This window comes from Hippocampus zosterae, chromosome 13 (assembly GCF_025434085.1).
Source record: "Hippocampus zosterae strain Florida chromosome 13, ASM2543408v3, whole genome shotgun sequence".
NCBI classification, from domain to species: Eukaryota; Metazoa; Chordata; class Actinopteri; order Syngnathiformes; family Syngnathidae; genus Hippocampus; species Hippocampus zosterae.
Window position 1 is genome coordinate 6,893,784 of NC_067463.1, and position 17,163 is coordinate 6,910,946.

At 45.2% G+C, this 17,163-nt stretch overlaps 2 protein-coding genes and 3 non-coding genes across 9 annotated transcripts in view; all 5 read left to right on the top strand.

Moving 5' to 3' along the window:
• Positions 1-12,655, top strand: part of LOC127613649 (caskin-1-like) — a 34,953-nt gene extending 22,298 nt beyond the window's left edge. For 2 of the 5 annotated variants that reach the window (XM_052084760.1, XM_052084764.1), the window contains 11 exons: positions 2,929-3,036; positions 3,543-3,644; positions 3,813-3,951; positions 4,223-5,025; positions 5,191-5,815; positions 6,736-7,264; positions 8,053-11,097; positions 11,401-11,448; positions 11,827-11,903; positions 12,092-12,164; positions 12,357-12,655. In XM_052084760.1, the coding sequence (XP_051940720.1) occupies positions 2,929-3,036; positions 3,543-3,644; positions 3,813-3,951; positions 4,223-5,025; positions 5,191-5,815; positions 6,736-7,264; positions 8,053-8,137 (2,391 nt within the window). In that variant the 3' untranslated portion in view covers positions 8,138-11,097; positions 11,401-11,448; positions 11,827-11,903; positions 12,092-12,164; positions 12,357-12,655. The remainder of the gene's footprint in view (positions 1-2,928; positions 3,037-3,542; positions 3,645-3,812; positions 3,952-4,222; positions 5,026-5,190; positions 5,816-6,735; positions 7,265-8,052; positions 11,098-11,400; positions 11,449-11,826; positions 11,904-12,091; positions 12,165-12,356) is intronic. The other 3 variants (XM_052084762.1, XM_052084761.1, XM_052084763.1) reach the window with 3 other exon arrangements.
• On the top strand, positions 11,677-11,759 carry LOC127613942 (small nucleolar RNA SNORD60). The gene has a single exon (XR_007966377.1). It is a non-coding gene; the product is annotated as a small nucleolar RNA SNORD60 (small nucleolar RNA).
• On the top strand, positions 11,939-12,027 carry LOC127613943 (small nucleolar RNA SNORD60). Its single transcript, XR_007966378.1, has one exon. It is a non-coding gene; the product is annotated as a small nucleolar RNA SNORD60 (small nucleolar RNA).
• Positions 12,202-12,285, top strand: LOC127613944 (small nucleolar RNA SNORD60). Its single transcript, XR_007966379.1, has one exon. It is a non-coding gene; the product is annotated as a small nucleolar RNA SNORD60 (small nucleolar RNA).
• A 1,851-nt stretch (positions 12,656-14,506) lies between the features above and the next one.
• On the top strand, positions 14,507-17,152 carry LOC127612704 (guanine nucleotide-binding protein G(I)/G(S)/G(O) subunit gamma-13-like). The gene is made up of 3 exons (XM_052083460.1): positions 14,507-14,715; positions 15,941-16,055; positions 16,794-17,152. Exons 2-3 carry the CDS (start codon positions 15,958-15,960, stop codon positions 16,897-16,899), a joined length of 204 nt encoding a protein of 67 aa, XP_051939420.1. The 5' UTR covers positions 14,507-14,715; positions 15,941-15,957; the 3' UTR covers positions 16,900-17,152.
• The last annotated feature ends 11 nt before the right edge of the window (positions 17,153-17,163 follow it).

Consider the following 17,163-nt stretch of genomic DNA (forward strand, 5'->3'; position numbering starts at 1 on the left):
CACCAGGATCAACTAGGGAGCGAATAGTGAAAAACTGTGAGTTAATGACAGGCCCCTGCCCCATAAATAGTAATACCGTATTGGCCAGAATATAAGACAATGTTGACAATGAAAAGTGGGGGTTGTCTTATATTTGGGGTTTATGCATTATACCCATTCACGACGCTAGATGGCGCCATATATCATTGAAGCGAATGCTGAACTTGACTCCTCAGGCCAAAGTGAACCCATCACGAAGAATAAAAATAAAAATAGCGGTAGCACGAAGAAGAAAAATAAAAAATAGCGGTAAGAAAGAAAAGAGAAGAAAATAATGGAAAGGATAACAGAAAATGGAGAAACGTAGCGCCAATCTGGAGAAAAGTGGGTCAAAGATTGGCCAGGTTAACCGGCATCTGAGAAGTTATGATGTAATATACATTTTAAAAACCAGAAGCCATTCATTTACGAATGTGATTGTACTTTAGTTTACATATTTAAATGTTCAGATATTAAGATTTGAATGAGGCAAAATAACATGCTTTTTCTCTCAAATATATTGTTATAATCATTTGTTTCAGATGTACTGTACTTATTTTCTGTATAAAAATTAATTTGGTATTAAAAGTCTTTTTTCAAAATTGAGTCTTGAAAAAGAGGGGGGTCGTCTTATAATCAGGGCCGTCTTACATTTGGGCCAAGACGGTGATTGCCCATATTAAGAGTTTAAACTGTAAATATACCATAAAAATATGACCCCCCCACCACCAAAAAAAACAAAACAAAACACTTTATCGTTGCATTAATGGCAGCACAACACAAGCGTGCGGTCCGTTCTAATGCGTGGTGTATGTTTGATCAAGGCCTTGGTGATGGTTATTAATCATGCAGGAAAAAGCAAAAATGTTTTCTTTTCACTTTGCTGAGCCAGCGCGCCCATGTGTTAATTTCCATCCGACTCTCCGAATCGAGCAAGGGAGCGGTAAATGAGGGAATTATCTCGGACTTAGCCGCGGACATCATTCAGGGCGTGTGCCAAAAGCTATTTGAAGGGTCGGTTCACCCTAATTACAAAAAAGCAGCGAGAGCAATCTTGACATGCACTCTTTTTTTTTTTCTTTGCTCTGCCAAACATATCTGCCCCAAATGACTTTCATCCTTTCTTCTGCCGCGCTTCAATTCCTGAGTGTTATTTTGCAGAGATTTTTGCATTGTCACACAGACAAAGTGTGACATTGAAATTTTTGTTTTTCTCTGGACATTCTCGTTTTTCACACTCTTTGTCCGAAAAACCGCATTAAAGGATTGAAGATTATTTTCTTCTCCGTCACCTGTAGAAATTCAAGTCGCAGGTCAGCAGAGCTTCTGAATTATCCTCTTCTTGCCCACTCTAAAACTATTATTTTGCACTCAGACACGACTTGTATTATTATTATTTATTTTATGATTTATTATTATTTTTTTACATCACAGCTTGCCACGATGTGATGCCAATACGCCTTCACCATGCTGTTAAACGACTCCTATAGATTTGAAGATTAGCGCTTTCACTGGGGTTGCCTCTTATATCTTGTGATGTGTATTCAAGTATGATCTCCTCCCTCTTGTCCTCTGTCTCCATGCTTATGAAAATATCAAACAGCGGTGGGTACGATTCCCTGCCATGTAAGAACATAACCGACTCGATGTGGTGTTCTAGAAGGAGTTCTGATAGCTGTTTCGTCTCCGACAGATAAACTGGCATGTTGTGTTATGTAAAGGAGGGTCACTCTTAAAACTGTCAAAATGAACCTTAAATTGGATGGAATGGCTATTTAGTGCGTTGGGTTGAGGATTTGGCCTAATAACTACCCACACTGATGAGTCACAACTACCAAGTCATTGGTTTGGTGTTAAAAATAATTTTAGGACTAACATTCCCTTTGATGAAGACGCAGGTTTCTCCTTTCCAGGTGTTGCTACAAGTCACTCACATGATGCGTGGGCCCGGTTTTTACACCGGATGCCCCAAATTCCCTGACCTGCATTTAAACCTCCATCCCTGCTTCCGAGGCCACTCGTGTTACCCACTGACATTTCCTAAAAAAAAAAAAAAACGTTCCTGAAATTTACTTCAACTTCACTTCTCAAAACTCTAAAATGTTCACCAATTTTAGCTCTTCAGCCTGCCCAAATCCAATCTTCAACCCAAACTGCTGGGTCCAAAGAAAAGAAAAAAAATAACCCAATCTCTGGGTAAAAGTAACCCAATCTGCTTGAAATCCAGAACTACTCAGTAAGTGGATTTGGAAACCAACCTCAGCTAAAGATATACTTTACTATTGTCTTGAGTGAATTGTATAATGTGTTCTCAGTCCCGTAGTGTGTTGTACAATTCGGCAGAAGTGTTGTATATTGTGTCCTAGAAACTGGCAAAATATTCTCTAGTCTAGAAAATACAGTTTTAGCCTACTGTGTGCGCTCTAGTATATTGTCTTGTAGAAACAGGCGGTGTGTCACGGTGGTCCCTTTCGAGAGGCTTCCAGTGGTGTACTATCCATTGAAAAGAGGCAATAGGAGGCTGTGTCTAGAAATAGAAATATCTAGTCCCCCACGGTCAAGGCCCATACGTTGAGATTATGTGTTCTCGAGGCAAGTCATCGACTATTCTGTTCAGTAAAATAGAAGCAGACAGCGGTAGGATCTACAACTGTTCGGTGCTCGGGCAGCAGGCGGTGAGATACGTCCTCTGCTCTAGAAGCTGGGAGTAGCATGTTTAGTTCTAGAATCAGTCTGATATCTTCCTGTCTCTGTTCTCGCTGCGCACCGCAGTGGCATGTGCCATAGATGTCGGCGGTAGCGAGTTGTGTTCTAGAAGCAGGCAACGGAATAATCGCTCGGTTCTAGATTCCAACGGCCGTGTTTTGTGCTCTCGAAGCAAGCGCGGGCATGTTGTGTTGTGTGTTTCAGAAGCAGGCAGTGGTGGCGTGGCTGGGTGAGTTTCAGCTGCAGTTCTACACCACCCACTTCCTCACGGCGGGATATGATCTCGACACTGTTAGCCGCATGACCCCCGAGGTAAGGTCAAGACCCCTTGACCTCCTCATGCCCGCCCCTTTTGTTTGTCAAGATTTCGCTCGACATAGCTCACAACATTCACGGACCCATACAATGTCATCATGACCCTCGTGTCTCAGTCACCTGACAGCGCCCCTGCCCCCCCCCCCCACCTTCTTCCTCACCGGTCCGAATACTCACCGCTTCCTGTATTCTGTCCGCTCCATTTACATATCTGCGTTCTCCTCAAATGGCTGCGTACTCTCGCCTGAGCTGTTTCTGTAGTTGTCCCCGAGTGCGCCACTATGTGTCCATGTATGTGACTGCGTCTGCGTATTAAAGCTGACGCGGCGCTATAATGTGAAACCCCTTGAGCAGGGGCCTCTCACCAGAGATTATCAAGACATAACGTTCCTCCAGCTAAATGCGCAAATCTCGACTGGATGCATCAAATGGTTTGCATTTCAAAAATAGTGAAAAGGTTGCAGTCAATTTCAAATATCTTTTTTTTTTTCTCTGCATCGAAGGACATGACGGCGATTGGGGTGATGAAGCCCGGACATCGGAAGAAGTTCATGTCAGAGATCAGCAAGCTGCCCTCGGCGGACTGGCTGCCAGAGCGCAAGCCCGTAAGGATCGCACGTGTACTTGACAAATCGCAAGTGAACAGGATCAGTAGATTTTGGCAGCTGCACATTCAGTCTGTTATAAAACAATGCAAAGAGGCTCGAAATGAGCCGTCTTCATTTCACCGGGCCCGTGTGTGTGTGTGTGTGTGTGTGTGTTTTTTTTTATAGGCCAATTTGGCAGATTTCCTTTCTCACTTGGGTCTCAGTCAATACTACCAAGTCCTGGTGCAGAACGGTTACGAAAACATCGACTTCATCTCGGATATCAGCCTGGAGGATCTTCAGGAGATCGGCATTTCCAAACTCGGTAAGGGCATTTCGGAGGTCATTTAGAAATTTTTAAAATGACGTGAATATCGATTTTGCTCATTCACTTTTCCGCTTGGATCCTTTTGGTCACGGACTGTTCTCTTAACCTCGGCCTCCCAATTGAGGCAATCGAGTTTTCATCCTCGGCTGTTTTCTTCACCCACGCTAGCGAGTCGTTCTCTCAACCTCGGTGTATCCTTGCCAGTTGGAGGAAGAAGAAAAGTATCCGTTTTCTTTGACGGACGCTCCTTCTGCTTGTCTTCACTCAGGCCACCAGAAGAAGCTCATGTTAGGAGTGAAGAGACTGAAGGACTTACAGAGAGGAAGTCTTGATCCGGAGGCTCAGCAAGGTCCCTCCACCCCTCCATCCAGCCCGGGCGGCGGCAGCGTCTCGGAGCCCCGCACGGAGGCGAGGGTACAGCGAGAAGGTGGTCCTAGCCCCTTGGCGAAACCACGCCCGAGTGTCTCTCGTTCTCCAAATCCCCCGCGCACGCCCACGCAAACGCCACCACAAACCCCCACGCACGTTCGAAACCAGCAGGCCTCCCCTCGGGCTCGGCCGAGACCCTCCGCCCAGCAGGCGACGGTGGCAGATTCGCCCGTGCCGACGCTGCGGCTACCGAGCGAGGAGGAGGAGCTACGCAGAACTCACAGCCTGATGGGCCCCGAAACGGACTCGCGCTACGCCACCGTGTGCCGCAGCGGTTCCGCGCGCAGCCCCGCCAACGACGTCACCGTTAACCGCAGCCAGTCGTCGGTCACACTGCGTCCTCGGCGGAAAGGTCGGCCCCCTACGCCTCCGAAACGGTCCTGCTCTTCCATCACTGGGGCCGACGGGGAGGGGGAAGGACAAGGGGAGGGGCTCCTCGGCACGCCGACGTTTCGAGAAAGGCGAGCCAGCGACTGCGGCGGCCTGGGCTCGGCTTTAAGAGTTCAGGAGTCGGCCGGGCTGGGGAGGTCAGAGGGGGCTTCTGGGAGCGTGCGCAGCCTCGCCGCCATGCTGGAGACGTCCATCGTGAGCGGAGCCGCAACCCTGCCGAGGAATCTGGGAAGCAGCGCCAACTACACGCAGGTGTTTGTGTATTCAGTCCGGGATACGGTCTTTGTCGCGTATTGAACCGGGTTTCCATCGGTTCACCGGCGTGCAGTTTGGTCGAAGCCAATCAAGAGGCTGCCAAGTAATGCGCTCGATTTGGCCTCCACGCTTGAAATGTCTTAACCATCGCGTCTTTTCCAGGTGAGCCCCCCAACACTCCGTCGCCAGGCTGGCTCAGGCGGTCTCGGATCGGAAGATGACGACGTCCTGAATCGACACAGGACCGTCAGTCGACCAGCGGGCGATGAGGAGGAGGTCCCCGCGCAACCGGCCCAGCAACGTCCAGAACCGCGACCCCGTTCCACCGTGGTCTCCTCCGGCGCCGAGATCTCAGACGGCTCGTCGACGCTCCGAAGGAAACCTCGCCCTCCTTCGACAGACCCCGTATCGCCCGTGTCTCCCACGGTCGTCACCATGACAACCGGCTCCGATACCTTACGCAGGAGGCAGCGAGTGGCTGAGCAAACAGAAGCCGTCGTCCAAATAAGCAATCAACAATCAGACTCGTCCAAAAGTCCGGGCGACGGTTGCCGGCAGCAAAACGGTGGCGTTGTGCTGAGGCGGAGGCCCGTGTCGGAGACGTCTGATAGGACGGAGAAGAGTAGGGAGAGCTGTGAGTGGATGGAGGCCAGGAAGTCCCTGAAGCCGCCGGTCTCGCCCAAACCTTCCTCGGTGGCGCTGAGAAAAACGCAACCCGACCCTCCAACCCCGACTCGACGGGTCCCCATACCCGGTCCTGACAGCGCTGACACTGCACAGAGTCCTGGTAAGACATTCACATGACCATTTTGATCTTCTGATTGTGCTTCTTGTTCAGTACCATCCGATATTGTCCTTCCAGTCCAAAAAAACCCGTGCGAATTGATGTTAGGCAGACGTTGGTGTTGTCGTACCTCGATTGTTCATCCATCCATCCATTTTCCGATCCGCTTTATCCTCACAAGGTTCGCGGGGGGTTCTGGAGCCTATCCCAGCTGTTTTCATTCGGCCAGTAGGCGGGGGACACCCTGAACCGCTTGCCAGTCAATCGCAGTACCTCTATTTTTTTCCTTTGTATTTTAAGACTTAAAAAATGGTCAAGTGATGCCTCACAGCTGGAAAAACCCATTTATCTGAACACTGGTATTTCAAGGCATCACTGTGCATTTGAAAATATAGAATGGATATTTGTATATTTTCTGTACCACTTTGTATGTTATTATTATTATTATTCATAATATATATCAGGTGGTCCAGTGGCTAGCGTGTCGACCTCACAGTGCAGAGGTTGTGGGTTGGATCTCGGCTGTGTGGAGTTTGCATGTTTCTCTCCGTGTCTGCGTGGGTTTTCTTCGGGTACTCCGGTTTCCTCCCGCATTCCAAAAACATGCATGGCAGGCTGATTGAACACTCTAAATTGTCCCTCGGTGTGAGTGTGAGCGTGGATGGTTGTTCGTCTCTGTGTGCCCTGTGATTGGCTGGCAACAGGTTCAGGGTGTCCCCCGCCAACTGCCCGAAGACATCTGGGATAGGCTCCGGCACCCCCCGCGACCCTTGTGAGGATAAAGCGGATCAGAAAATGGATGGATGGATGTATCGATGTCAAATTCTGTTATTACGGGGATACATTTGTCCTAAATCATTGGTGACCTATAACGTATGTGTTCTTGATTTGTGTGACAGCCTCTCTATTCATTTCTACGGCAGAGACAAAGCGTGTCGCTCCTCCCGTGTCGCCCAAACCTCGCGGCCCTCCGACAGCACCCAAACCAGGCAAGGCTGCCGTCGCCTCGACGGCCACCAGCCCGGCAGCCACCAGCCCTGCGGCCGCCAGCACCTCCCCGACCCCCAAAGCCTCCCCGCCGCCCTCGGCCGCCCCCCTTCCCGCTCCCGAGGCGCCCTCCGGCCCATCCCTGTCGCCGGGACTGCCCCTTACGTCTCCCTCGCCCGCCCATAGTCCCTCCACGCCATCTCCTCACCCCGTCAAACCGCCGCGCTCCTCCATCGCCGGCCTCTCCATCGACCTGTTGGGAGTGCAGGAGGAAGAGGAGCGCAGGAAGGAGAGGGAGCAGAAGAAGCACAAAGAGGAAGAGGAGGAACAAGAGAAAAAGTCGGTGCAGATGGAAGGGGAGGAAGACGAGGGGGCGCAGCATCGTCTGGAGGAGACCAGCGCCTCTTTGGCTGCGGCTTTACAGGTCGTCGAGCACAAAATCCAAGAAGACGATGCGCAAAATGAGTGAGTATTTGGCCACGCGAGGAGGCGGAAACAATTTCATGTCTCTACTTGTTGGACAGCACGGACAAGTAGGGCAGCACTTGTGTCGCAAGTGTTCTGAAATGGGCACAGCTTTAATTAGCGCCAGATGGCCTCTAATCCTCGTCGGTGGGCACACGGAGGCTGTTGGGAATCGGGAGCAACATCGCTGAGCCAACCTTGAATGAAACTTTAAATCTGCGGTCTGCAACCAGCGGCTCTGGAGCCACATCTGGCCCGTGGGTCGTTCCGCTGTGGCCAAAGTCACCAATTTGGGAAAATAGATTACAAGTATTGTTGTCTTTACCCTTTGAGGGACAGCGGTTACTACAATGGACAACTTATTATGTAATCAGGTCACAGGGTGCATGAAAGGCTAGAATGTAAAGAAGTTTGTTTGTTTCTGAAGAAAACAGAACATTGAAGCTCAATACAGTTCAAGGATGGTACATCGTAAAACAATTCAAGGGTTCTGTTTGGTTATATCCAAACCGATTATTATATATGTACGTTAAGGGTGTGCATCTCTCTAGTAAAAGATGTTTCGATACATCTCTTAATATGCGGGGTGCAATAGGATTCAACGTTTTTTTTAAATGTTACCGTATTTTAAAATGGGACCATTTGGTTCAACTGAGCGGGATCACGATTCAACTCGATACTGTTCCCATACGACTCTAAATCCCCAAAACATTTTCCAATTCAAATTGGTTTTCATTCCACCCCTACTTCTTATCCATTAATTCTCGCTGCTCTCTCTCTTTCTCCAGCAAAAAGACAACCGTGTCCATCCTGGATGACATCGGCAGCATGTTTGACGACTTGGCCGACCAACTGGACGCCATGCTCGACTGATCCAGTTTCAATCCCTCCCGTCCGTCCGCCCGCCGCCTTTCTCCGGATGGCGTGGAAAAAAATCGCTCCAAAGGCCGCAAGTGTCCAAGGTGTCGTTCACTTGGGTCCCACCACACTTTCTCTCTCTCTCTCTCTCTCTCTCTCACACACACACACAAAACTTGGCTACTGATGCTCTGAGCTGACAGAGAAGAAGCACAATCATTCTCATCTCTTCAGACGAGAAAAAAAGAAAAGCACATGGACTGACTCACTGGAGAGGAAGGCAGGGACAAACAGGAAGCAAACAGTTGAGTGTTAAATATAAATACATAAATAAATAAATAAATAATGCAACATGCAAAATAGACCATGCGCGGATGCAGTTTTCCTATTTCTCTTCTTCCATGTGGATGAAGGAGAGCGGTCCACAGAAGCTCCTGATGTGTGTGCGGGTGTGTGTGTGCCTGTGTGTGAGATGCATTTCTCTGTTCACGTCGTTGTTGTTGCTGTTGTTGTCGTCCAGTTAGGAGTGTGTGTCGTCCTATAACGAAATGTCAATGTCCTCCTTCCAATAATTAACACCCTACTTAGTCCAACGATCGCAAGGATGTGTGCCCGCAATTCCGGCCAGCACCGAAACACCAGAGGTGGGGGGATTGGAGTCACGTGACTTGACTGGAGTCAGACAATTTTAGGACTTGGAACTTGCTTGACTAAAGCTTTTGAAAGACTTCACGTTGACTTTGCTTTCAAGACTCGACTCAGAATTGAACTACGGTCATTTCGCGAGAAAATACAATACAATTCACCGTTATTTACCTCGCAGAGCGCCAACTTTTCCAAGTTATTCTTTTGTTTTCCTCACAGCCCTAGAGAATTGATAATAACCAGCAAATCAGGGGAGCCAAGTATTCGTGAGTACATAGAGAGGATTATTTCACGATATTCCTTTTTTTCCGACCGATGCCAGTATTCCCTTTTGCCCAATGCCGATATTGAGTAACAGTACCTTGTACTTTTGATAGACTAACTCTCTTTATTTCATTGTCATTATGTATAAATAAATTGTAATGATGTTTAAAATGACCATGTTAACCCCCTCGGGGATAGCGGTTACTACAGTGGACAGCTTGTCATGTTATCAGGTTACAGGGTGCATGAAAGGGTTAATTAAACATCATGGCAAATAATTGTGAATAAAGACCCTTCTTTGGGGAAGACTTATTCCATGTCTGACTTTTTTGCCTTAAGTATCGGTGGCTAGTATCGGCAGCCCTCATTTATGCTTTTTAAATACATGCAACAGTGTGATGCGCAGTGCGGGGTTCGCTCATGAAGTGCTTTATGGAGGAAGCTCAGAAGTTCATTACTTTTAGTCTGAAGGATGATGGTTTTTTGTTTTAACCCTTTCATGCACCGGGTAATGTGTTGACATGATAAGCTGTCCACCGTAGTAACCGCCGTCCCAGAAGGGGTTCAAATGAAAAAGAGACTGACAGCATTTTCAACTCAAATAAGAAACAACAATGACCACATCAAACTCCATCCGTCAATTACAAAAGAAAAAAAAACAATCGCAAAGACTTTCCATTGACAAACTAACCTAAGACTTACAGGCTAATACTTGAGATTCACGTTGTGACTTGCTCCCACCTCCGCAAAACACAAACATATTCACATCCTATTTTATAATCTTGCTGGTTGTTTTGGTGGCGTGATTGCTCAGAATCCAAATTACATACACACATTATGCAAAAACACATGCAAGCACATGATGTATCCCTCTCGTCCCGCTGCAGTGAACAGTGGTTTTTTTTCTTTCAAAGATAATACTATATTTCAACGCTTTATATAGGACATCCAGTATAGTTGATGATAGACACAGTATCTGGGCGTTTGAGCTGTTAGAGCTCTCTCTATTGTCGGTTAGTCAAACTGCCTCTGCCCCCTCTGTGCCTTGGTCGTGTTCTTTCATACCTTTTCCTGTTGTTGTTGTTGATGTTGTTTGCGGACTCTTTTTGTTTGATGCCCCCTCATGAATCTCCCAGCGTATTCATGTTAGAAGAAGCTTGTAGGTTTGACTATTGAGAAACATTTTTGCAAGCCCTTCTTTAAGATGTTCTCAGTCACCTTTGCTGCCCCCCTCCTGCTCTCAGCTCCTGATTTCCACTGGTGGAGTCCCCCAATAAAGAGCCTACTTGTATTTTTAATTCCCTTTTGGAAAAAAGATCCCAAAATATATTTGATTGACAGATATAAGGGGAAAATGACAATATTAATTATGGATCGGCGGCAAGCCGATCAAGTCTGTTCATTTATGGCTGAATGTGTTGTGAAGGCCGTTGTGCCACAGTCGGGTCTCGAGGTTTGGTTTTCTGCTGTGACGATGCATTCCTGTACAGATGTGAACAGAATAAATATAAGGATTAAACTTGTGCGTTTACTGGGCTCTAATTCGCTTGCTTCAGCAGTTTTGATTATCTATTTGGATGGCCATCCCATTCATTGGACATAACAGCGCAGGTGAGAAAGACATCGGGATAAGACTAATTCCTGTTTTGTTATCTATACACGATGACAGATGTGGTTATCAAACTGTAAGCCCTTCGCATTCATCAATAACCAAGAAAGTAGATGTCACTTTCAAAAAGGTTAGTGGCCAAAATCCTGCTTTAGGGCGACGTATGAAACAAGCGTACAAACTTTTTGCTCGTCTGATCTATTTTATTCTGGAGAGCACAGTATGAGGGGCGGTACTTCCGGTTGGCCCTTTCAGTTATTTCTTTTTCCGTTTCCGCTCTCTTTCCTTTCCTGCAGCGATGGAGGACAACGTGGAAGTGGACTCATTTACATCTCTTCAAATTTGTTCAGAACCAAATCATGGCAAAGTCTTTGCCAAAGACGGTCCACATAGTTCCCTGTTTAACTTGCAGAGATTTTACCACTGCAGAAAAAGAAAAGAACCGAACATAGCAGAGGTGAGTTTTTGTCTTAGTCGCTTCTGAGGTCGACACCATGTGGTGTCTTGCCAGCCATGTGCGCGATGAAGAGCAAAATTGGATTCAAGTTGTTCAAATAATTTTTTCGACTTTAATATGTTGTATTGTTTTTATAAACCGAGTCCTAAGTTTGATCATTTCAGTTTAATTGAGCGTTTTAGGAAACTTGTCTAGCAGTGAGCAAAGAAAACTTATCCATTCAACTGAACTGATTTTATAAAATGACGCCGATCTAAATTTGGGCAAAAAAAAGTAACACAGGTAATCCAATTCTTTTTACAGCGAGAGCAGATGAAGAGCCCATCAACGAACGTGATAACCCTAAGCAGAGTGAGTTCAATTTTTGAACAAGGGCCCTCGGTTTACGACTAATTGGTACGCAAGACCGCATATACGAGCCAAAGTTATCAGAAGAGTAAATCTAAGCGTTTAAAACCAATTCAAGGCTACAGATATAGTAATCCAATTCAAAACGGCCTGCTGCTTTGTGCTACGTTGTGTTTATAACCTTGGATTGGCGGGAGCGTCGTAAATCGAGGACCCCCTGTAATGCAAATGAGCCGGTGATGACAAATTAATTTCTGACACCTACTATGACAGCTGACCTACAGCTTGTGATTCTACCGTTTATCCTGAGGCTTCTTAAATACTTAAAAAAACCATAATGCCTTTTACGTTCCCGCTAATATTTTTCTATCTTTTGCTCAGAATACAGCATGAAGTGAACGTTTCAAAGGCGGCCAAGTCTGAATGAAGAACGCATCCCTGTTTGGATTTGAGGCACGGTGAGGTTTTAATATACACCGTCAGTGGTTTCTTCAGCCGATGATGACAAATCAATTAACTTTTCTGACACCTACTATGACAGCTGCCCTACAGCTTGTGATTCAACTTTTTATCCTGAGGCTTCATTATCATTGCTTAAAAAAAGATGCATTTTCAGTCACCTCATAATTGTTTTTCTTCTACATAGGAACATGCCGCAAAGGTGAAGAGGGACCGGTCTGAGTTGAGGAAGCATTACACCCGACAGGATCTGAAAGTTGGTGAGTGTATAATTACACTGTGAGTGAGCCTCTTTTGAGCCGGTGATGTAAATAAAATAGTTTTTCTGACACCTACTATGACAATTGAACTTCATGATTCTAAGATTTTAAACTGAGGCTTATAAACTCGATGTTAGACACCATCATTGGATCAAATAAAGTTGCTAATTCCTCTTTCCTGTCTCACCACAGGTGCAGTGTTCTCGACGTCCTTCGAGACATTCACACCAATGCTGAATGTTAAATATAAACAGTGCGTGGGCTGTCTGCATACACAACAGGCTGCCACATTTAATGCTTCAACACCCTGAACACCCCTTTCCCAGTTTTGTCAAAATCATTTAAGGATCCTGTAAAATGTGTTTTGCATAAAACGTTCATTGTCAAAGGAACAATTGTGATCTGTGTGTGTTTATGCCATTTGTTTCCTTGTATTGTGTGGACCATGTTAAAAGCATACGTAAGATAACCTTCATTATTCCCAGATTGAATACTTACTGTACATGGTTGATTTTTTTTTTCCAGCTAAAAATTTAGTTCAAAAACGCCTTACTATACATGGTCGTTTTTTTTCGTCCAAAAACGCCTTACTATCGATGGTCGGGTTTTTTTTGTCTAAAAACGGATTACGGGACATGGTTGTTTTTTTGGGGGGGGGTGTTCGGCTAAAAACGCCTTACTATATACATGGTAGTTTTTTTTCGGCTAAAAACACCTTACTCTTCATTTGTATTTTTCAGCAAAAAACGCCTTACTATGCATGGTCGTTTTTTTTCGGCTAAAAACACCTTACTATACGTGGTTGGTTTTTTTCCCGTCTAAAAACGCCTTACTATACATGGTCGGTTTTTTTCGGCTAAAAACACCTTACTCTTCATGGAGCTAAAAACGCCTTACTATACATGGTCTTTTTGTTCGGCTAAAAACGCCTTTTACACGTGGTCGTTTTTTTTTCCGTCTAAAAACGCCTTACTATACATGGTCGATTTTTTTTCGGCTAAATATACCTTACTCTTCATGGTTGGTTTTTTTCGTCGAAAAACCCTACTATACATGGTCGGTTTTTTTTCATCTAAAAACGCCTTACTATACATCACTGGTGTCAAACTCATTTCACATGGTGGGCCACATACGGCCTCGGTAGATGTCAAGTGGGCCGGACCATTAAAATGACACCATATTTTGCTATAAACAACCAAAACATGTCTTTCCTTTGTTTTGGGATAAAGAAGCACAAGAGCATTTGGAAAATGTTGAAATTTAATGAACGTATCTTTTACAAAACATTTCATGATGCACCTTACATTTCCTTCAACAAATGTGCAATTTACTTTTATCATTCACATATACGCATTGCAACTTTTCCCATTGATTGTACAAACTTTTAACAAGTAATTGGTATTAAAAAATATAGTAATGCACTTTGAGATTGAACAAGATTTATAAAGAAAGGAATATTTAAACCATTTACACCTGCATATAAAATCTAAATCCCTGCCTACACCTTACAAACTAAAGAGAGTGCTATTAAATGTGTAAATGTGAGAGTGCTATTGATAGCGTCTGCTATCATGGGTCTGTCTTAGTGACGGACTGAGGCTGCTTTTGTTTCCTCTCTCTGTTCAAAACAGTGTCCCCCTAGCGGATACTCAATGAATTGCACCTTATTAAACTATAAATTCTGTCTTTTATGCATTTTTTTTTCATTTTTAAATTATCCTACGGGCCTGATTGAACCTCGCGCACGTGTGTGCGTGTGTGTTTGTGTGTGTGTGTCGGTCGCATCGGTGTGCAACTGTAAAACAAGGCTGTGTGTTGAAAAAATAAATCTGAAACTGCATTTAAGGGGGGCTCAAAACTGGCTGGCCATATACGGGCCGGAGTTGTAAATTGATTTCTGGCCCAAATACTTCACTGCACAACTGGCCCTCATCTGGTTTGCCAGAGTCAAGCCAGTGCCTCCTTTGCCACTCCTGGGCCGTGTTCGGCCCACATCCATTATGCCAGTGCCGACTCGAGGCCAGCTGTGCCAGCTTCATGCCGAATCCGGGCCAGATGCCTTTGCTGAATGGAAAGCTAATCCACCGGTGCTGAACCGCGAGTAGCTGTACTGACAACATTTATATTAGAGCTCTCCTTTATCAGGGGGTTGGGTTGCATCGCATCAGTAGTTCTTGCAGAATCTGAGTACTGTACTTAAATTCATCGCTCAACGAAAGTACTGTACACAGCATAAACCATCAACGAGTCAACGCTACCTGATTCATCGTCCTCATTTGCGTGCGCGCGCCTCACGTTTGCATGCAGGTGCGCGCACGCTTTGCCAGTCAAAGCAGGCGGCCCGGACCCGCCCCCTGGGTCCTCCTTCATCCAGTCGCAAACGGTGGGCAGTGCCCAACATACACCCGCCGCATCCTCCTCAACATTAAACCACCTCCTCTTCTTCGCTCGAACCGGGACCAGAGTATCGAAGCGACGTCTGAGCTCATTACCGGTCGTCCAGCTTAGCCTTCGCCCGCCATCGGCTCCTGATCACCGGGCGGACTTTCCGGTAGGCCCCGATGCTCGAATAATTGCGTAGTGCTAACGACCGAGACACTGAAGCTAACCAATCGAGAAATCTGCGTCTTGATGTGATTATTATTAATTCTTTGGGGGGACATGTGGGGGTGGGGGTGGGGGGTAGCGTACATTGGAAGCGGTGTGATTTTTGTGGAGCGGCCGGCCGTGATAAACGCACGGAGGGCGGATGCTGATGGAGGAGGCGACTCGACCTACTTAACGCGAGATCCATTAAACAGATGGGTTGGTGGGAAATAGATTCGTGATTTACGATTCCCAAACGGGGTCTCGGGCGGCCTCATCCGGCTTTATAAACCGCATCCCGGCAGGGTGGGGCACGCAAGGATAGAGGCTCGCAGAAGTGGGCGTTTTAGTCATATTGAGATGCAGTTGTGTCCAAAATAGGCGCTTAACCTTCAGGTAACTTTTGATTCTTAGGTTCTCTCAAAACGTTCAATGACCCAGAACTGGGTGTGTAGGAGAACTAGAATTGTTATAGTTAAGGAAAATTCACGAAATAACATCCTAAAACGAGGGGGGGGGGCTTTTTTACGTCATGAAATAAATACAAAAGTGCGCTTTAAAAAACAATAACTCACGCCTCCTAAGACAACTAACTAACTGGAATCAAAGCTAAAAAATCCTTCTTTCAATCTGTCAATTAAGTTCATACATGAGCTTTATTTTAAATGTATTTTGATTTTATTGTACAGTCGCACAAGATAATCTTTTTTGGGAGGTGGGATTGTATTTTACCTTATTACACAATGTTTATCGTAACCTTTTTAGTTTTATATCATGCAACAAATACTCCACAGACAAATAAAAATATACTAATAAAAATAAAACTAATAATTTTGGGGGGGGGAAACCACAAACCCATTCTAGAAAAGTAATTAAAACTGAATTTTAAAAAAAAAGTCTAAACGAAATGAAAAGCCTCGTAATACCATCACAAATCAATTCGACCGTATATAAATAATCCCCCCCCCCCCACACACACACACACACATTTTGAGCCTGATCAATTTCTGATTTAAAAAAAAAAGTATTGCTCTCAATCGATTGATTGCGTCAGTCTTGCCGGTGGCTTTCTACAGCAAACAAAGAGACATGTTTAGCACTTGAAGACTGGAGCTATTTTAAGACTATTTGATGTCAAAACACCAGAGCAGCTTTGATAACGTGCTCTTTCCATTTTGTCGTTCTGGCAGCGTCACTAATATCGACGATGGACGACTTAGACGTTCCCCAAATGCGGAGGGAAGTGGAATCTCTTCAGTATCAGCTGGCCATCAACAGGGAGAAGTCTTCCATCACAGTCACCGAGTGAGTGCAAACAACATGCATACTGAAATATTTATGTCGAAAGCCTCGGACACTGGCATCAGGAATGTTTTTTTAAAATTGTGGCCAAAATATAGATTTATTGAGTGTACAAAATGATCATTTGTGGTTATGAAATAGAAATATCCACAATAGCGGGCCTTGCATTTAATAGTGGATGCTTAATCCACCTCGTAATACCATCACATATCAATTCGACCGTATATAAATGTTCTCCAACAGCACACGACAAAGCCATGTACATGATAAATATCGCTCTACTATATGAACATGACAAAAACATGCAAATCACTACAGACTACGCGGGAGTTTTGCTCGTCAAACTTGGATGCGACAATTGTGCAATTCTAGTCTCGCTGAGATTATATTTGAATTTACCTTGGCTAAAAATACAGATTCTGAAGGCCCTGGGTAGCATCTCGAGGCTGAAATCTAATTGGTTCATTTATGGCTAGCTTCCTGATACAATGAAATGTTATTAAAACACACAAATAAACACTTTGTGTGCGCATAAGACCTACGTTCATGGACACAAATTCATTTTATCTGCATTTTGTGACCGCAAATCAGCATATTGTGTACTTTCTAGCTATACTGCGTGCCAAAAGTCATGTCAGGAATTCCGTTTACGCCACTAATGCTCAAAATAAATCAAAGCCAAGGGTTGTCTATTGGTACACCGTTCTGTATAATCTGCCTAAAGTGCACATTTTTCTTCAGGTTGGTGAAGTGGATTGAGAGTTGCGTGTGTGAGGACCCTTTCCTGAACCCTGAGCTGATGAGAGCAAATCCCTGGGTGGAGAAGGGGAAGTGTGTGATCCTCTGATGATCACAATGGCGTGAAAATACATCTTCGCACTCAATGCACGGATGCACCACGAATAATGTGCACTCACAGTCATACTGCACTAAACACGCATACACACACACACCTACGCACTGCTATAACTATTTATTTATTTGGATTCTTTGAATGCTCTTACTTTAAGTGTGTGCATGGCGCAGAGTAGATTTTTAGATGGTTGTTTTTATTGGCTCTTTACACTGTCAATCAAAAATAAAGACTGTTTAGAATTTAATTGAACCAAAG

Coding starts and splice junctions, on each gene's coding strand:
- LOC127612704 (XM_052083460.1), top strand. CDS start 15,958: ATGGACGACTTAGACGTTCCCCAAATGCGGAGGGAAGTGGAATCTCTT. Junction 16,056..16,793: donor TCTTCCATCACAGTCACCGA/GTGAGTGCAAAC, acceptor ATTTTTCTTCAG/GTTGGTGAAGTGGATTGAGA.